We start from the raw sequence: 19,213 nt of genomic DNA, 5'->3' as shown, positions 1-19,213 counted from the left end.
GTAACCGAAAATTTTGCGTGTCGTACGGGACATTTCTGACGGTCATGTAAGACACACAACATTATCACCTTTAATTCACCCGTACTCAAACATTTTTGTTTTGTTGGTCATCAGTTTTTCACATCACTACCCGCTTTAACCTTATCATTGACAAAAAAAAAAAAGTCTCATTGCTCAAGCATTCAGCTAAGAGACTATAAATTGTTGTCAAAATGTCCCGTATGGAATCGTCCCTCACTGTTTTAAACTGTGGTTACACGGCTCAGAACACTCTCAATGAAATTCTTACTTTTTTCTTTTTTATTCATCATTTTAAATACATTTTTTTTTACTTGATGAGTCACTGAGAGCGATCGCCACACACCCTGTGCCACCATCCTGAAGATTATAATAAATTATTGCTTTACATTTTTACAGTCATGTGCAAATCAAATATACATATATATATATATTTCAAACAGTTATATGCACATAATAAATCACACACTATATAAAACCTGAAAAAATAAAACAATACATGCATGTCAGATAATAGTCATGCATTGCATTAATACTCTCAGACAGAAACAGATATTGTTAAATATGTTAAACAAAGTCAAATTCGGTATTCAATAATTTTGTTCGGTAAAATTCATTTCCCCAGTTTCCCAATTCATTGAATCTCAAGGATATCATCATTTATCATCATAACTATTAATATTTAATCATGTTAACCATTAATTATTACACCGACGATCTCTTGGAAATTAGACAATTTGAAAGAGAACTAGACAAAAGTTGGAATTAGCCGAAGCGATGTACAGACAAACTGAAATATGAAACCTTCCGACAATATAGACGGAATGGAAAAAGAATTAAACGATAATTAGCCAAGTGATAGTTATAGTAAATCAAGTGAGTTGTACAGTGAATCAAAATTTGATTAGACATAGTATATAAAGACTTACATAAAAAGGCCTACATTGGTTTTGTTTTCATTTGTTTTTATTTTTGAATTTCTGATAATATAGCAACTTTGAAATTTAAAAACTATATTTAGAAAAATTTACATTTGGAGACCAACGAGTAAAAGACAAAATTCAAGTCCAGAAGTAAAAAAAATAAGCCAGAGTGGCGATTTGACAAGACTGATCAATAAACAAAAACAATTTTTTTTTTTTTTTTGGGGGGGGGGCATCCGGGAAAGACACCTCCCTCACTTGAAAGTGAGGGAGCAAAGCGACCGAGCTTGTCATGGGAGCGCTTTTGCATTTGCTGAAGTGAAATAGAATTTAGTTTTCTTGCACACTTTTGGTGATTTTTGTGAAAATTTTCAGTAAGAAAAAGTAAGTTCTCAAAAGTTTCTCGCCGCGTACGGCCATGGTAAGAACCTCACACTCAGATAAAATGCAACCATGGTTCGGAGAGTCTGGTTTAATTTTTTTTTTCAATTTTGACCTCTTGCCCTGTGATGAAGTCTGCATCTTCACCATAATCAGGGACTTCTATTAAAATGGAGCTAAAAATCATCATCGATAACACTAAATTTGGTGCCAGAACATGACACTGGATGCGAAGAAGATGCCATCGTCGGCAGCGCCCGCAACGTCTGCATCGCAATCCACCGGTTCTGTTGTTTTGCATAAGGAGACATCACATCATCAGAAGTAGGACCATCCAATCGCTTTTATCCTTGAAAGAACATTTGTGAATGGAAAATTGGCGTAGACCACTTCAGAGTCTCGAAGCCCCCGCCGACTGAGTGTGGATATCGTTCGGCTGAGAGAGCGATGTGCTCCCGGGGCGTGGCCGGAGAAGGTGGTCGAGAGCTCTTGCAGTTCGTCATCCCTGATCGAGTTGCATTCTTCATATGACGTTATAAAGGAACCATCTTCGTATTCCTGTGATGGGTTGAGAAGATTAAGACGATATAATTAGATATTATGATAAACCTTTAGACCGACATTCATAGATATCAAGATAGGAGAGGGCGGCTTACTTATTCGAAATAACACAGCGTACCAAAATGTGATCCCATATACAGTGTATTATATTAACAGTGTCTTCGCACTGTGTTCACAGTGTGTTCAGTGTTATAAACAGTGTCTTCACAGAATGTTCACAATTTGTTCTCATTATGTTTACAGTGTGTACTCAGTGATTTCACAGTATGTTCACAACGTGTTCACAGTGCTTTCACAGTGAATTTACAGTATGTTTACAGTTTATTCACAATGTTTTCACACTATGTTCAGTCCGTTCATATTGTCAAACACTGTATTCCCATTGTTTCCACAGTATGTTCACAAGGTGTTCAGACCCACAGAATACGTTTACATTGTGTTCAAAGTGTTTTGACAGTATGTGCACAGTGCTTGATCAAAGCGTTTCCAGTAGGCCTATGGTAACAGTATCCAACAGTGTGTTCACAAATATTTCACAGTATAATTATGTTTGCAGTGTTTGTTAACTGTGTCAGAAGACCCGGGTTCCCACTTTACAGTATCAAAAAGTGCTCACAGTGAATTCACAGTGTGTTTACATTGTCTTCTCACCGTATTTTCACAAAGCGTTCACAATGTTTTCACAGTGTCCCACAATGTTACCCACAGTCTATTAACATTGTGTTCATATTGTCACACTGTATTCAATCATACATTGTGTTCACAGTATGTTCACAGTGTATTCAGTGTCAAAAAAGATGTAGAGTTTTTTTACACAATGCGTTCACAGAAGGCTTATGTTTAGTGTCAAATTGCGTGTTCACAGTGTTTTCACATTATGTTAACAGTGGGTTCATCGTGTTGTCTCAGTAGGGCCTGTATTCACATTGTTTTCAAAGTCTGTCGTTCATCCAGTGGACAATGTGTTCCACACTTAGTACTCAAATTCAAAAAGGTGGAAGTAACTTCACACTGTGGACACCTCTACGGAGCAGGGGTCGCAAAAACGGGGGAGGGGGGATCTGGGTTGGCTTCAGCTCCCCCACTTTTTTTTTTACAAAACCGTGTACAAACACGTACAAATGAACATCTGATTGTGATTTTTTGCATGGTCAGCCCCTTACTTTTTGCTCACCCCCCCCCCCCCCCACTTTCAAAACCGTTCCGCGGCCCTGCAGTGTGAGCTTTCACTAATTGACGAATGAATATCCATGATAAATAATTCAACCCAGCAAAATATTCAATCAACCTACAATTTTAAAACTGTAAAGATTATTTCATATATTGCTCCACACTGTTGACACATTTCAGCACACTGCACTTAATTTCTTCACATCAGACTATAGGCCTGTAGCCGGGGTTCAAAAATTTACCAAAACCAGCAAAGACATGTATACAACAAGGCAGTTTAAAACTTCATTTCTTTAATTCATCTTTTATGCTCGTAAAATCTGAGACTGAAGTACATGGAGAAAGGGCCGGGGTAGTGTTGTAAGCCTGGAAAGTGGTGGGAGGGAGGGGGTGGGGGTCGACAGAGACTAAATGATACTTACGTATTCAATCCACGAGCGAGGAGGAGGGGGCAACGATGTCACTCTTGCCGGCAGGTCAGGGGGATCACAATATATGTGTTCCTTTCGCGGACACCTGAAAACTGAGATTAAATTAAAAAAATAAAATAAGTTACCGCACATTGTAATATGATGAACACGCGACCAAATATTGAAAGGAAAGTTCACCCTGACGAAAAGACAGGTCGTTTCAAGATTTTGGTTTGTGACGTAATAGGTAATATGTGCCCTATATGTTATGGATTATAAAATGCATGGCTATTTATTTTCTAATGGTTCCACTTGTCAAGAAAAAAATCCTTCATTAGAGGGAGTGAAAAAAAAATCTAACCTCCAAAACTGAAGAAACCCTATCCCTTGTCTTAACATGATTCTGAACCAAAAAATCTTTTATAATCCTAACTCTAGCTCTATGCCCTCTGAGATATCAAGACCGGGGGCCCGTTTCATAAAGCTGTTCGTTAGTTACGAACAATTTTACGCACGACTGGTGATCCTTTCTTGTGGTAAATGATATCCCTATGTAGCTGACTTATGTATAAGAACATGTTCCAGTCGTTCGTAAAGTTGTGCGTAACTTTACGAACAGCTTTATGAAACACCACCCGGGGCAAATGTCGCAGGGGCAAATGTCGTGTCACCTCGAATCCATCTGCTATACTCATTGTTTTTTTAATAGCAAGCTTATTCTACTACTTGAATGCCAGCGTTAACTTTAGGCAATGGTATATATGAGAACATCTTTGGGTGTTCGTTCCCTATACGACCGATATCAGTGTTTATTTCATCTAATTCCAAATGACAGATCATAATTAAGCATGATATATTGCTTGCAGTTTCGACTACATCGCGTACCAGGTTACAGCTGAGAACGTTTGGAAAATTCCCTTACCGGAACATAAAAATATAAAGTGTTTTTTATATAATTTGCAACTGGTTATTTTTTTCGATTTCCACTTTCTTTCTCCCCCTTTTGTTGTCTTGAACCAAAAAAAATAATAACAACTAGAAGAAAAATAACAAGAAACGAACGAAGCTGCAGAAGAAGATGAAGAAGAAGGGAGAAAAGAAGAGAGAGAGAGATAAAGACAAAAAAACACGTGAATTTCCAAAAGTGAAGTTTTACCTGGGGCCCGTCTTACAAAGAGTTGCGATTGATCCGATCAATGGTAATTATGGAAAGCCAACAAAGTCAACATATGAAATGCATGTTTGTTCAAACAAATTTCTAGATATGAATGTATATCCATAAAGTCATCGATTTCTTGACAATTTGGTGTGTTTTCCTCTGTTTACAAATGACATTTTGCAGATTTCCTGTAGAAAAAAAATATTACACTGATGGATTTCCATAGAGTTACGATTGATTGGATCAATCGTAACTCTTTGTAAGACAGGGCCCTGGTCTTTTTCTCGAGAGGAAGAACAGGAGGAGATAAGAGAAAAATAAAAAGAAGAAGAAAAAGAAGAAGGATGAAAAGAAGAAGAAGGATAAAAATAAGAAGAAAAAGAAGAGAGAGAAAAAAAAAAGCAGTATCAGTAAAAGAAGGAGACAAAATAAAGGATAAATTACCGAATTTATTCCTACCTTTTCTCTTCCTCCAGATGAAGACAGATAAAATGACAAGGATACCGGCTCCAATGATTGCATAAAGCGAGATGGACATCGTTGTCGCTATGGTATGACTGGACTGACTCCCCGTTTGCTCTGCGTCAGACTTACTATCTCCTGAAAGACAAAAGAAAATGAAAAAAAAAGATAACTTGAGAGAGGAGGGAAAAAGGGATGGAAAAAAAATGAACTTGAAACTACAAGAGAATATGTGTGTGGGATGTGTGTGAGAGAGAGAGAAAGGGTTATAAAGACAGCTAGATCGATAGACAAAGATAGACGAGGGAGAGAGAAAGAGAAAATATGCACTGTTTTAAATACTAAATTTACCTCAGAATAAATTTTGAACAAAATAATTAAGATATAAATAGATAAATGAATAATTGCACTGAAGATCAAAGTCCCAGGTAAAAATTGAAAGTCATGGCAAATTTCAAATCTTGCTAATGTTTAGACATTCACATCCTGCACAGTCGATATACAAAGAAGGGGGCCGCTCGGGGCATTAATTTCCAACAGTAATCTAAGACGATTAGATATTGATAAATTCAAGACTTATTTTCTTCATGTCAATCACTTTTCTATAAAGTTCAGATCCGGTTGCAGTATAAAAGTAGCTGGCTGATGAAGCGGAGGTGGTAGTTGGGGGGGGGGGAGTTTTGATGATTGGCCAACAACCGCTTTGTCTACTTTGCGTTTGATCTCATCCAACATGGTCTAATCTCAGTTCGTCTACTGACCATTTGGTCTAATGGCCATTTATTTTCCATTTTAAATTCCTGTTAGGCTGTCGTATCTTTGCTGCCTACATGCTAGGAGGAATAATGGACAGTAAGTAAGTAAGTAAGTAAGTCAGTAAGTAAGTAAGTACTAAGTATGTAAGTAAGTATGTAAGTAAGTAAGCACGTAGGTAAGTAAGTAAGTAGTATCCACTTCTTCTAACACCAACTTAATCTTTATCGTTAGATGAACTGTTTATGGATCACATATTACATATACATTTAATTCAGTACAACTGATGACTACACGAAGTGAAAATTAGACGAAATGGGCACTTAGACTACTTGACGTGGGTATTAGTCCGAGTGTAAACTGTAGACCCAACCGCAATAAGACCTCATTGATAGTAGACAAAATGCTTGTAACCCACACTGCAAAAACTCTGGTGTTGATTTAACACCAGCCCGGAATCTATATATGTCCACACCAGAGAAGTGTTAAACGACACCAGTTTCGTTTTGGTCTAACACCAGAAAGGTGTTTATACAACATCAGTTAGTATTAAAACAGCATCGGTTTGCTTCCAAACTGGTGTTGTTTAACACTTCTCTGGTGTGGACATATATAGATTCCGGGCTGGTGTCAAATCAACACCGGAGTTTTTTTTTCAGTACATGTGGTATTAGACTAGCCCTATCGGAAAAGAAAGTAGACCAACTGAATACAGATCAAGTGAATATAATCCATTGAGGTTGGGAGGGGGCGTTTTGTATCTGAATGAATATTTCACATTTGATGGAAGGGGTTCCAGTAAATTTGTAGCCATAAGCTGCTGGGGCAGTTACCCCCTCCTGAAATTTCGTTACAAAAAAAAATCAAAAAATTCGCCAAGAAGTGTCCTAAGGAGTCTTCAATTCACGTCATCACATGCACACAAAAAAACCCTCCTATAATGCATAATTCGCTAGGTCGCTCAGCTCCATCGCTAACGAGTTTCTTCAATAATGTTCACGCATCTTGCCCCCCCCCCCGGAAGAAATGTCTGCGTACGACATGAGTAAAGTCATTCTTACCAGCAATGTTGAACTGTAGAGAGTGGCATGACCCAACCTCACGCCCTGTGCAGCATAAAATAGCGATATCCCCATTTGGTGAAATACTGGGCAGAAAGACGATGTCTCTTGCCTGGCAACAGGTATTGTTCCGAGAGGAGTTATTAGCCTTCCGACTTTGGCGATGAAAACATACCGGGCTTGAAGTTTCATTGTTTATTGGGATAAGAGGGTTACCCGTTGATGACGTATCTGTTTTATCTGTCCAATATGAGAAATGTAAAGAAAAGAAAATGCCATCGGATTAATTGCCAGAAGCTCCTTCAAAATGGAAACTATGTTATAAAGAGAAGAAAGAGTGGTAGGTCTACTACTGCAGGGAAGCCGTCATTCTTGGTAGCAAGATGTTTTTTTTTAAATATATATTCTTTCTTCAAGTAGCTAAAAAACAGAAACAAAGAAGGAGGAGAAGAATAAAAACTGTAGGAAAGATAGGAAGAAGGATGAAGAGAATAAAAAAAGAGAGAAGTCTTGACAGCGTAATTCTACAATACCCCTAAAATTAGTTTGTAATTCGACCATATTTTCGTCTTACCCCTATCGAAATATCAGGGCAAAGCCCCTGAGTACTTACTTAACCATGGGCCCAAATATATCCTTGACGAAAATAATCGGCATTGGATGTGATACCAAGTTACACATTGAAATTACATTTCCTTGCTTTTAGTTAAATTTTGTGTAGACTTACCCCTTCATTGTTATTAACCAGACTCTCCATTATATTAAGCTAAGTGGGTATCTACACTGTCTAACAAAGTGTGTCTACTGTGTTTTCGCACAGGGTGGACTACAATATCATGGAAGTAAAATCATTATGCCATTGTTAAATTTAAAAGTGTGAATAACATTTTAGCACAGTCCACAAGGCAAACACACTGTGAACAGCACTCATGTGGCGTGGTAGAAATGCCCACGGTGGTAACTGTGTTCACACTTCATTTCAACAGTTTCAGGTTTCTCTGAATCACTCACATCTTCAGTTACTGCATTATATGTGAACAGACTGTGAACATCCACACAGTCGAGATGTCCACTGTGTGAACTTATCTCCAGATTATTGAATTTTAAGCATTTTAACATTGTGAATCACATGTAGTACACTATGTGAACACACTGTGACCACCAACACAGTCGAGAAGTCCACAGTGTGAACTTATCTCCAGATTGTTGAATTCTAAGCATTTTAACATTGTGAATCACATATAGTACACTACGTGAAAACACTGTCACCACTAAAACAGTCGAGATGTCCACAGTGTGAACTTATCTCCAGATTGTTGAATTCTAAGTATTTTAACATCGTGAATCACATACTAGTATGGTGCACTATGTGAACACCCACACAGTCGATACGTCCACAGTGTGAACTTATCTCCAGATTCGTGAAATTTAAGCATTTTAACACTGTGAATCACATATAGTCCACTATGTTAACACACTGTAATCACCCACACAATCGAGATGTCCACAGTGTGAACTGTTTAATTTTAGGCATTTTCACATTGTGGTTCACATATAGTCTCCTATGTGAACACACTTTGTGTTAACGTATGCCGCACTGTGGTCTTTCCAGCAACAATAAACGATATAATGGGACAAGATGGATAAGAATTGTCACATGAGTATAGAGCTGACCCAGTTATAATTGCCTCATTATTTTAATTATGTAATTAAAGGGGAATCCAGCCTTGGCCATAAAATGTTGTGTTTAGAAGGAGAAAAATAAATTATACAGAATGGTGAAAGTTTGAAAGAAATCGGACAAGCATTAAAGAAAGTTATAGCTGCTTTTAAATTGAGATCACTAAAAGTATATAGATTTCAAATTGGCAACTGGGTAAGTAAATTATGACAAGGGGCAAGGACAACTTTCCCATAGGCCATGTACTTTATAATCAGGGTTTTTTGGTTTTCTTTTAAGTACCCATTCCCCTGGGGCAGTAATCTAAATATAATCCAGGTAGTATATTGTTTTATGTCCTCATGAAAGAAAAATATAATTTGAAATAAAAACTTTTGGGGGAAAATGACATTTTAGCCATAATATGTATTGGAGTACAAGGAAGAGTAGTCCTTGCCTTACATCACTATGGTATCCCATATGCGGCCAATTTGAAGTCTCCATGGGTATAGTGATTACCAATATTTACAACTTTTAAGAAATCATAACTTTCTTGTTGTTTGTCCAATATTGTTCAAACTTTCACCTATTAACTTGTCTGATTTTTGTTTTTCTTATAAAAACAAGTTTTTATTTGGGTTGGATTCCCCTTTAACAATTATTCAATGCTTTCATTATTATAATTATGTACTTGATCATTATTAAATACTTTCATTCGAGGGGTCCACGATTTACAAGCAAAGCTTCACAGTGGACCTCTCCATTTTCGACAAGCTATTTTCAGCTACAAATATTTCCTGATCCATCTAAGTTTAAAATCTTTAATGTTGTGCTACATGATTGTGTTTTTTTATACTTCAATTGTTTATTATCATTTTATTTCATGGATTTTGTTTACTGTTTTGCTGGAAATGAGAAAAAATGAAACGGAAATAATTTAAGCAAGAAAGCAGCAACAACGTAACTTTCAGCAGTAGTACCATTAATATTTCTAGCAATTGAAGACTTTCCGGAAATTCCCGACATGCTAAATACAATCAGTGCCAGTCTGTACAATTTGAACGCCACTTGATTTATTACTTTCGAAACAATTCAGCAACATAATTCCCAGAAATCCCTCTTCTATATGATAGCGTCATTTAGGCCACGTCCAATTTATAAATGTCCACTTTCATTCTTAGTGAGATCCTGCAGAGATTCTTTGATTTGTCTTTTTCAAGAAAAGTGAGCAATAGATTCGAAATTGTATTCATTCATGCAATTCTGTATAGGCCTATATATTCAAATTTATTCTATTGATTGCGTTGTTTACAATTACAATTACTTTCAGACGTGTATTTATTTATCAATTTCATGTATGTCATGAACCATTGTATGTCAGTCTACCTATATATTTTGTTAGCTTTGCCTATGAATGGCCTGTATTGTAAACATGCTAATTTCAGCATTTTAACTCTGGATAATACATTGATTTTCATGCGAAATACATATATGCACCATTAACTGAATTGAAAATTCTAGTTACCTTTAACCATCAACTTGACTCGTCTCGGTGATTTTTCGCTTTCCCTGATTCCACATTCTACCCATTTACCATTATCAGCATGTGTTGGATGAAACGTCACTGATGACGTCACATAATCTTCGTCATCACTGATGTCGAACTTCTTTGGAGTTTCCTCTTGCAAACTGAGATCTTGGGCTGTCCAGACGAGTGTGCCAGGGTAGCCCTTATTCACATAAGCAGAACACTTGAGTGTCTCCGTGGTATTGGCCGTGACGATTAATTTGCTTGGCTCGTCGGGTGGATGACCGCCGGATGACGTAATGCGAACGGATGTATCAGACCCTGTGCAAAATGAAAAAGAGAAAAAAATAATCACAAAATTGATTATGGAGGAAGCTTGGAGACAGTTTCCTTAAAAATTTCGAAACGACAATGGATTTTTGCTTGAAACGATCCAGGGACACTGCCATAATTACACACACCCACACATCCACACCCACATCCTCCCATATCCCCTCACACCCATCCCACCCACACACGCAAGCACCCCTGACACCCACACAAAAACATCCTGAAAAGGGTTTTTTTCAAGCTCGGGCAATGTACGTGCGTACAGTAGAGTTACTAAAATGGTAACAAAATTGCCACCCTCCCCCCCAAAAAACAATCGTACATATATAATCGTACCATGACCACAAAATATTTGGAGCATTACTGTAATTTTTCGTATTGAATTGCATTAATTCTATTTAATAAAAAACATGCAAAATAACCCTCCCCCCAAAAAAAAAAAAAAAAAAAAAAAAGTTAATTCATTTAAAATTTACAACATTAAATACAACATTAATACGTAATGAATGGCTGGATTGCCCATTATTTGGGGTGGAGATAAACATTCCATTCAATATGTTTTGAATGGAAATGAAATAAAAGAATTGAATTGAATTGAATTACAAAATAATTCTAGGGAAGTCTGAGAACATTCTGTCATCAAAGGTTGATTACTTGTTTAAGGTGTATTTTGAAAGTTGATATATGAGCACTGTGGCGGTGTCCGTCTTGCCCCCCCCCCCCCCTCCGACGTCCCCGGAAAAACGAAAGGGGGTGATCACATTAATTTTGTCTCGAGTGATCATACGAGCCTAATTTGGCTGAGAAGAAGATAGCTGAAAGCTACATTAATTTATATAACGTTCAGTAGTCCGTTTCAAGAAAACTTGTTGGGTTTTTTTGGAGGAGGGAAGTAAGAATACGAAAATAAGAATTATTATTTTTGCCGGTGAAGGATTTTTGTATTCTTTATATTATTTATCTATTATTATTTTGTATATATTTGCTTTTTTTTGGGGGGGGGGGGTGGAAAGGGGGATTTCCCAACATCTCCATTGGTGTGTCCATGCTGAGTTCTTCAGTGCCTCCCACACCTTTTGGTCTCTTTTAAGCATCAACCCGTAACCGGAGCTAGGAGATGAAGAAATAGACAAAATAGAACACAACCAGGGGGATGTTTCACAAAGATTTAAGTATGACTTAAATCGCACTTAAATGCCGACTCGTGCATGATATGCAACGCGCGTTCTTATTGTTAGATACGTATTAGTGCGCGTCCTCATGACACGATCTGACCAATGCGGTCAAGCCTTTCGTAGAGTACGCAATTCGGTATTTAAGTGCGACTCTAAGTAATACTTAAATCTTTGTGAAACACCCCCTGCTTAACTTTCTCCGTTAAAATTAACTCCTAGTTTAATAACAAGACTTTATGATACTGGTTTTAGGTTTGATAAAAAGGTTTTCATCACTTACCACTAACAGTGAGCTTGACAGAGGTTTGGATGATACCATTGACGGTCACTACCAAACAGAAATACACCCCGCTGTTCGTACTCTGGACATTTGTGATGATGAGATTCGCTGTCTGGTTCTCGAAGTCAAGGTCAAGGGAGACCTGACTATTCGATGTCATTGTCTTACATAATTTAGGGTTATCATCTGGACATTCGTGAGAAGCGACAGTGTCAGTACGGTCAGGATTCTGTTATGATGATGATAATGACGAGAACGATGATGATGATTGTGATAATGATGACCACGACGACGACGATGATGATGATTGCGAGGAAGAGGAAAATGAAAACAATGATTGTTCAAGTTCAAGTTTATTTTCCATTTCCATTAACAACATTATAAGCAAATACAAATAAAAAATACATGAATATAAACAAATACAAATGAAATATGATAATATTGATTACAAATCAATTACGAGTTTCAATACCTTTGTAAAATAGTTTTAACAAAATCTGATATGGAAATGAGGGGATCCACTAAAAAGCATTGCTTGTAGAGCGTGATATATTGTGATAATATGATAATAATAATAATGATAATAATAACAATACTACTAATAATAAACATAATATTGATAATGATATATTTTAAAGTAATAATTCTTTTAATTCTTTAAAATTAAGTCTTTTCAATATTCAGATTCGCCTTAATGCATAGTCAATTCCCTTCAGACATAATGTTGGAATATTGATACCCGATATTAAAGCCGCATGATTAATTGCCATGATGATAAACACATAAAGCTTTAGCTCTATGATAAACATATCATTATCAGTCATAATAATCTTGACATGGTGATGAATGAAATCTGAGATGGCCTGAAAAAAGTTTACTTCCCTTTACGACCAGAAACCGACACATTTTAAACTACGATCGATAGGTCTATTATGGTGTACGTATAATACCATACACTCTGATCTTTAACATTGGATAATGATTCGATATTAAAAGAACATCCATGTGTATTTCATATAAGATGAGCATCCTAAAGACAACGGACCTAGATAAAAATAGAATGGAATATAAATCTATCAAATTTTGTGTAAAAGCATACTTCTCGTCAAAATCTTAATGACGTCACATATTGATACGAGCACATGATTTCACCTGATTTCTAGGTTTCTTTTCAAACTGATGGCAATAATGGAATATATGCCTTTGTACACTTAACCAGTTAATATGTATAAAACTTAAATGTGAAAACAATATATTAAAAAATACCTTTATTTGAAAATAGTTCACAGTGTCACGATTGAAACCGTGGTCATAATCGTGGAGAAATCTTAGTAATCGTATCAGATCGTATCAGATCATATCAGATCAGTTGTGGTAATCGTATTGATCGTGGAATCTTTTTTGGTTAAAAAAAAATCATGATTAGTTACGAAAGGCCGATTGTGGCGTTTGTATTGGTGAGCTAAATCGTGGAGTAAATCGTAGTGATCGTGTCAGATCGTATCAGATCTTGAAGTCACTCGTGGCTACCGTTTTGATAGTAGAACATTTTTTGGACTGCTTTAAAAAAATATTTCGCGATCAGCAACAAAAGGCCAATCGTAACGGATCACCAGACGATCGGAACGAGGTATAAAGGAGTGCACGACATTGGAAACGAGGTATGAGTTATCGGCAAATTACAAATTGGCACTAAAATGCGGAATCCGTTTAACATCTTATGATACAGTCACACCAATGAAACCGACTACAGTCCGACCGAAGACCAATCATTGGAAATAACGTAATAGATTTGATCGGTCTGGAGTCGGTTTCGTTGGTGTTACTAAACATTAGAACGTTTAAACACTCACAGTTAAAAACCAGGTGGCATGATCAAGGTTTTTCCTGTCCTCGACTCTAGAAAGATTCCATCCATGGGAGCATGGCAGCGTGACGCTCTCCCCGTTCTTGGCAATTATGGGGACGTGGGTAGTTGCAAACAAAGTATTGCCGAACTTGAACATCATTTGAACTACATGCGGACAAGAATGGATATGACTTTACTGCTGCAATCTTAATGGTGAATTATGGTGATGGTGGTGCTGGTGCTGATTGTAGAGGTGACGATGATGGTGATTATGATGATGATGATTACGAAGATGGTGTGGTGGTGGTGGTTTTGATGCTGGTGTTGGTGATGACGGTGGTGATGGTACTTTTGAAGAAAAGGATGGTGGCACTGGCGGTGTTAGTGCTGTTGATGATGGTGACGATGGCAAAGATGTGGTAGTATAATGGTGTTGATGGTGTTAGTTGGTGACTTTTGCGGTTGTGGTAGTGATGATGGTTGTAGAGCTGATGGTGGTGGTGGTGATGATAATGGTGACGACGGTAATGGTTGTGATGGTGATGCTGTTAAAGAAGATTCTGATTCTGATGATGATGATGATGACGCTGATGGTGATGATAATGGTGGTTATGGTGGTCATGGTGGTGATTGGAGATAATGTTTAATCAAGATGATGATTCCTGGTTGTAGTGATGGTAGTGGTGATATGGTGATGGTGGTGCCAGTGGTGATGATAGTAACGGAGATGGTGGTGATGGTCGTGCATAGTATTGCGATAATATTGGTGATGGTGGTGATGGTGGTAATGGTTATTGTGGTGGTGTGGACTGGTGGTGGTGGTGATGATGATGATGCTGCTGCTGATGATAGTGATGTTAATGATGACGTCGTCGTGATGATGGTGACGGTTTGCGCGTTTTACCATTTATACAGTATACATGTAGAGGTGCTCTCAGTGCGTTCCCAACATACCCAGTGCGACAATGGAAGGTACAGAGTTGAAAGCCTTTTTTCTTCTTTGAGTATAATTTCTTATATAAAGTGACGATTCCTACAAGAACACAAACAATTACATAATAAATAATTAGATTTTTTGGCATTACTTCCACTTTTTTCAGCGGGCGGAGAATTTATCACATCTCACATCCTATAATCATTGCTCCATCTGTTTGTGTTTCTGTTTATGGTAACTCCCGTAGGAACTCGGCAGGACAGCGTTTTGCTGGTAAACGCCAAGCTGGTATATAACCAATTACCTAGGAAACATTTTACGTCTATGTTAATCAGCCATAGTGGCTGACCTTATAGACGACATGTATTACTCTCGGGCCTTTTTATCACAGTGGAGACAATGGCAGAGTAGGGATTCGAACTCACAACCTTGCGATTATGAGTCCAATACTCTAACCACTGGACCACACGACCCGCATGATCTATCCATGTTGTCCATTTAGCTCGTCTTAATACGTCATCATATATATACTTTCACAGAAAAAAAAAATCAACATTTTCAAAAGATGATAGGTTTGCATCTTCTTTGATAATGAAATCACATAAATATGATCCTCAACATAGGTCTGCTCGCAATTCGTTAAACAAGTGTGTTTACTTTGAAGTTTTTAACGAACATTTGGTACATTTTAAAAATACAATCCAAAAGCTTTCTTACCAGAAATGGCAAATAAAACCGATTCTGCCATCCTCCCCATCTTTATAACGTAATATATATATCCACAGTATAGAATACGAGCTGATCCTGAATAGCACAGTTATCCAGATGAGGGTTTCCTATAGTTCTGTCACTATTTCAGTTTTCATGGCGTTTGGGAGAATGACAAAGGATGTGTTGCTCTCAAAACAGAGGATTCACTTTCAGAGAATACTTGTGAAGGGTCATCCATTGGTTGCAAGCAGGCTGCTACTTCAACCAAGAGATACAATCATTCATACTTCGATTGAGGATATGAGGGGAGGAGCCCTTTGTCCATTTCACTTTCGGTTATGTGAAATCATAATTACAACGACAAGTTAAAAATAGATCGGAGTTTTACCAATAGAATAAAGAAAGTTTCACCCGATTAGCTTCACCACATGGACGTAGAGCCCTAAAAGGGATGGCTAAATATGGAAGGAATATGGGATATGTATTAGATCTTCGTTTTGATAGATCAATAAATCATTTTACAATCTCGAGATTGAAAGGTATACCTTTCCCTCCCAACAACGAAGATACGCAATTATTAAGTCTTCTACCTGTCCCCCACCAACTAATTATATTTTCCAGAAAAACAAACAATCATAAAACAAGTAATACTGCACTATAAGAAATATTGGGTAAAATCTTTACCACCACGGGGGTAATTATGTGCCCAACCAATTTGGGGCAGTATTTTACCCAATGTGGGAAGCATATGTCCAGTAAGGTTAAAAATAAGCAGCAATTACTTTAATTGGGCCAAATTTTCATCACACTGGGTAAAAAAAAAAAAGCCCAATGTTGGCTGGACACATAATTACCCGTATGGAGCACTTTTACCCAATATTTTTTTAGAGTGGGTATACAGTTGCCGATATTGTATCACTTTAGTTAAACACCACTTGCAAATAAATAACGGAAAACCTCTGAAACCAGGTTTTTGTCTCTTGTTAATGTAAGTAGGTGAAAACATCTTCGGAAGTTGTTTGAAATGATGGGGAAAATTAATTACATCCACACCCACACACTCATACATGGTTGGGCAATGGTAAATGTGAGATATCATTTTTCTTTTTAGGGCAAGTTAAAATTCGGACCGGATACTTTCTTACATTTGGAATATGTAATCCTAAGTTTTCATTGCTATAAACAGGAGAGGAATATTACGTGGAGTGGTACCATGCTCCTAAAATTGCTCGTTGAATTGGCTTGTGTTTCCTATGTGAAACCAACTAAAAAGGTAGTAAAACTCAAGTTTCTTTACGAGTGTCTTCTTCATAAAAAATCTTTGTAACTATCAAAACCGGAAACATGGTAAGTGCGCCATGGTTTTACGCACCCTTTGCATTTTGGGAAAGACATTTTAATGGGGATTTAGTCATGAATGTTAGGGGTAAAAATTAGACAGAAAATAGACAAGTTTGAGTTCAGGGGATAAGAATTGAATACTGTGCAGTATTACGATAAACTGAGCGAGTCCTAAAATCTAAAATACTTAAAGTATGATTAATCATTTTGAAATAGATTTGGCGTGAAAAAAGTCAAATCAGCGAGATGACAGAAATTTCGATGAAAATCATAATTCGTACTCTTCAGCGTAATTTTTTTTTGATGGAGGGGGCGAGAGGGGGTGACAAATTGATATGCATTTGTTTCATTAAAAACATATGAGTGTTCGTACAGATATACAACCCATTCCGCATACATCCGTAAATCCGAAGCTTCGTTATTCCGAAGGTTCGGATATTCCGAAGGTTCGTTAGTCCGAAAACGAAATGAGGTTCGTAATTCCGAAGGTTCGTTAGTCCGAAAACAAAGTGAGGTTCGTAATTCCGAAGGTTCGTTAATCCGAAAAAGAAATGAGGTTCGTAATTCCGAAGGTTCGTTAGTCCGAAAACTAAATGATTCACTAACCTTATTTCGTTTTCGGACTAACGAACCTTCGGAACAACGAACCTTATTTCGTTTTCGGATTAACGAACCTTCGGAACAACGAACCTTATTTCGTTTTCGGATTAACGAACCTTCGGACATCGAGCCTTATTTCGTTTTCGGAATTACGAACCTTCGGAATAAAGAACCTTCGGAATTACGAAGTGTAACCAACTTATTCTACCCTTATCGTCATGGGCATAAACGATCTGCGTTTTCCCCCTTCTGCGTCTTTTTACTCTTCTTTCCTATCTTTTCTATATTGAAATAATCATAAAGGAAGTCGCCCCTAGCTTAATTCCTTTGCCCGAATGGAATCGCCCCCGCTCTTTTATTTCTAGAAGGCATTGCAATGTCATATGTCACTCTGGACGTAGGGTACACTGAAAGATCATTCATTACGAGGCTTTGGTATTTTATGGTCATTAATCAACGGGATTTGGATAGTGCTTATCGTCCAGTCTGTGGTTTCGTTTTGACCACAATATCAATTAATGACTATATGTAATCTCATTAATTACTCTGCTACAGGTTATATGCTTAGAAAACATAGGACACGCATGTCTTCTCAGTCCATAATGAACAGTGAACAAAACACACTTCCTCCATTCATGTTGGATTATTGTATATTATGCCTGATAACCATATTTTTTTGTAATTTTCTTAATATGTACATATCTGGTATTATTAAATGAAACCATTTCTTTCGGAAAATGCTAGATACAGATAGATGGAGAGAGGAAAGAAATCCAGCAGGAAATGAAATACAAATGTAATGTTTATGCTTTTATAGATGACGTTTTTTTCTCCAAATTTCACTCCTACCCGCGATCAAGCGCATGGGGTGTTCCCCAATTATTTTACCAATTTGAATATCAGCTCATTTTCGTTAGTATTCTTTGTTTAGGTTTATTAGGTAAAATAAGTGGAGAGGATACAAAATACACAAGAACCGAAATATAAAGAGGCGATCAAAGGGAAAGAACCATGAAATCATGGACCATTTTAGGTCAGTAGGCCAATATCAAAATATCAGCTCGCGCTTCGCGCGTCCATTACTGATATAGTCCTTACGAATTACGGAGTCTTCAGTCTTAAAATAAAGCTAATATGCACATCTAGTACTGAAAACCGCAGACTCGAGGATTACCACTAGTGTATCCAGCATCAGCTATGACAAAGAAATGAATGGGCCCATGCAAGAGCACAATAGAGTCACTATCATCCCCAGAAAATTGGGCCCATAGGACCTGATGCTGGATACTCGCCTGATAACCCTACTCCAACTAATCTAAAAAGGAGTTTAGGGGCCATGGACCCCCAAACGTTTCACCGCGAAGAACAAAAAAAAAACGGAGAAAGAAAAGTACAAAAAACGATATATAATATATATGTCAAAAAGCTATCACAAATTTATATATATTTTAATCAAAAAGGTCTAAAAATTTTCTCGCTCGCTTCAATCTCTCCTTCGCAGCTTTTTTTCGAATTTTTTTTTTTCTACCGTTGAATATGAATGGCCCCCACATATTTTGGGCTCATTATGCAACTGACCCCCCCCCCCCATCCCTCAAATAAAAAAAATAATCCCTCACACAGAAAAATATTTGCGTCTGTAATCCCCAACCATGTTAACCAATTGACCCCAATATTGAATTGTACACTTAACTTGAAGATTGTAGATCTATGTTTGAACAAATCACCCCCCTCCCTCAAAGATGTCAGGATATGACAGCCCCCCCCCCCATATACCAGTGGATGTTTAGCTTGGTTTATGATCAAAGTTATAACCATATCTAAAATGCACTAGAATCATACAATTCAGAAATTGAACGCAGTATAACCGTACTCCCTTAATGCACCAGGACCCCGTCTTACAAAGA

The 19,213-nt window shown here is 37.3% G+C and overlaps 1 protein-coding gene across 1 annotated transcript; it reads right to left on the bottom strand.

Moving 5' to 3' along the window:
- Nucleotides 1–1,164: 1,164 nt before the first annotated feature.
- LOC129266696 (uncharacterized) lies at nucleotides 1,165–13,881 on the bottom strand. The gene is made up of 7 exons (XM_064103126.1): nucleotides 13,725–13,881; nucleotides 11,872–12,100; nucleotides 10,084–10,407; nucleotides 6,899–7,138; nucleotides 5,082–5,222; nucleotides 3,476–3,576; nucleotides 1,165–1,880 (listed from the first exon to the last, which is right to left on the bottom strand). Exons 1-7 carry the CDS (start codon nucleotides 13,878–13,880, stop codon nucleotides 1,641–1,643), a joined length of 1,431 nt encoding a protein of 476 aa, XP_063959196.1. The 5' UTR covers nucleotide 13,881; the 3' UTR covers nucleotides 1,165–1,640.
- Between the last annotated feature and the right edge of the window lie 5,332 nt (nucleotides 13,882–19,213).

The sequence above is a fragment of the Lytechinus pictus genome, chromosome 8 (assembly GCF_037042905.1).
Source record: "Lytechinus pictus isolate F3 Inbred chromosome 8, Lp3.0, whole genome shotgun sequence".
Classification (NCBI taxonomy): domain Eukaryota; kingdom Metazoa; phylum Echinodermata; class Echinoidea; order Temnopleuroida; family Toxopneustidae; genus Lytechinus; species Lytechinus pictus.
The sequence above is the reverse complement of the archived record's forward strand: the minus strand, read 5'-3'. Positions and strand labels throughout refer to the sequence as shown.

Coding starts and splice junctions, on each gene's coding strand:
- LOC129266696 (XM_064103126.1), bottom strand. CDS start 13,880: ATGATGTTCAAGTTCGGCAATACTTTGTTTGCAACTACCCACGTCCCC. Junction 10,408..11,871: donor TGTCAAGCTCACTGTTAGTG/GTAAGTGATGAA, acceptor CATTTTGCACAG/GGTCTGATACATCCGTTCGC. Junction 1,881..3,475: donor CTCGCTCGTGGATTGAATAC/GTAAGTATCATT, acceptor AACCCATCACAG/GAATACGAAGATGGTTCCTT.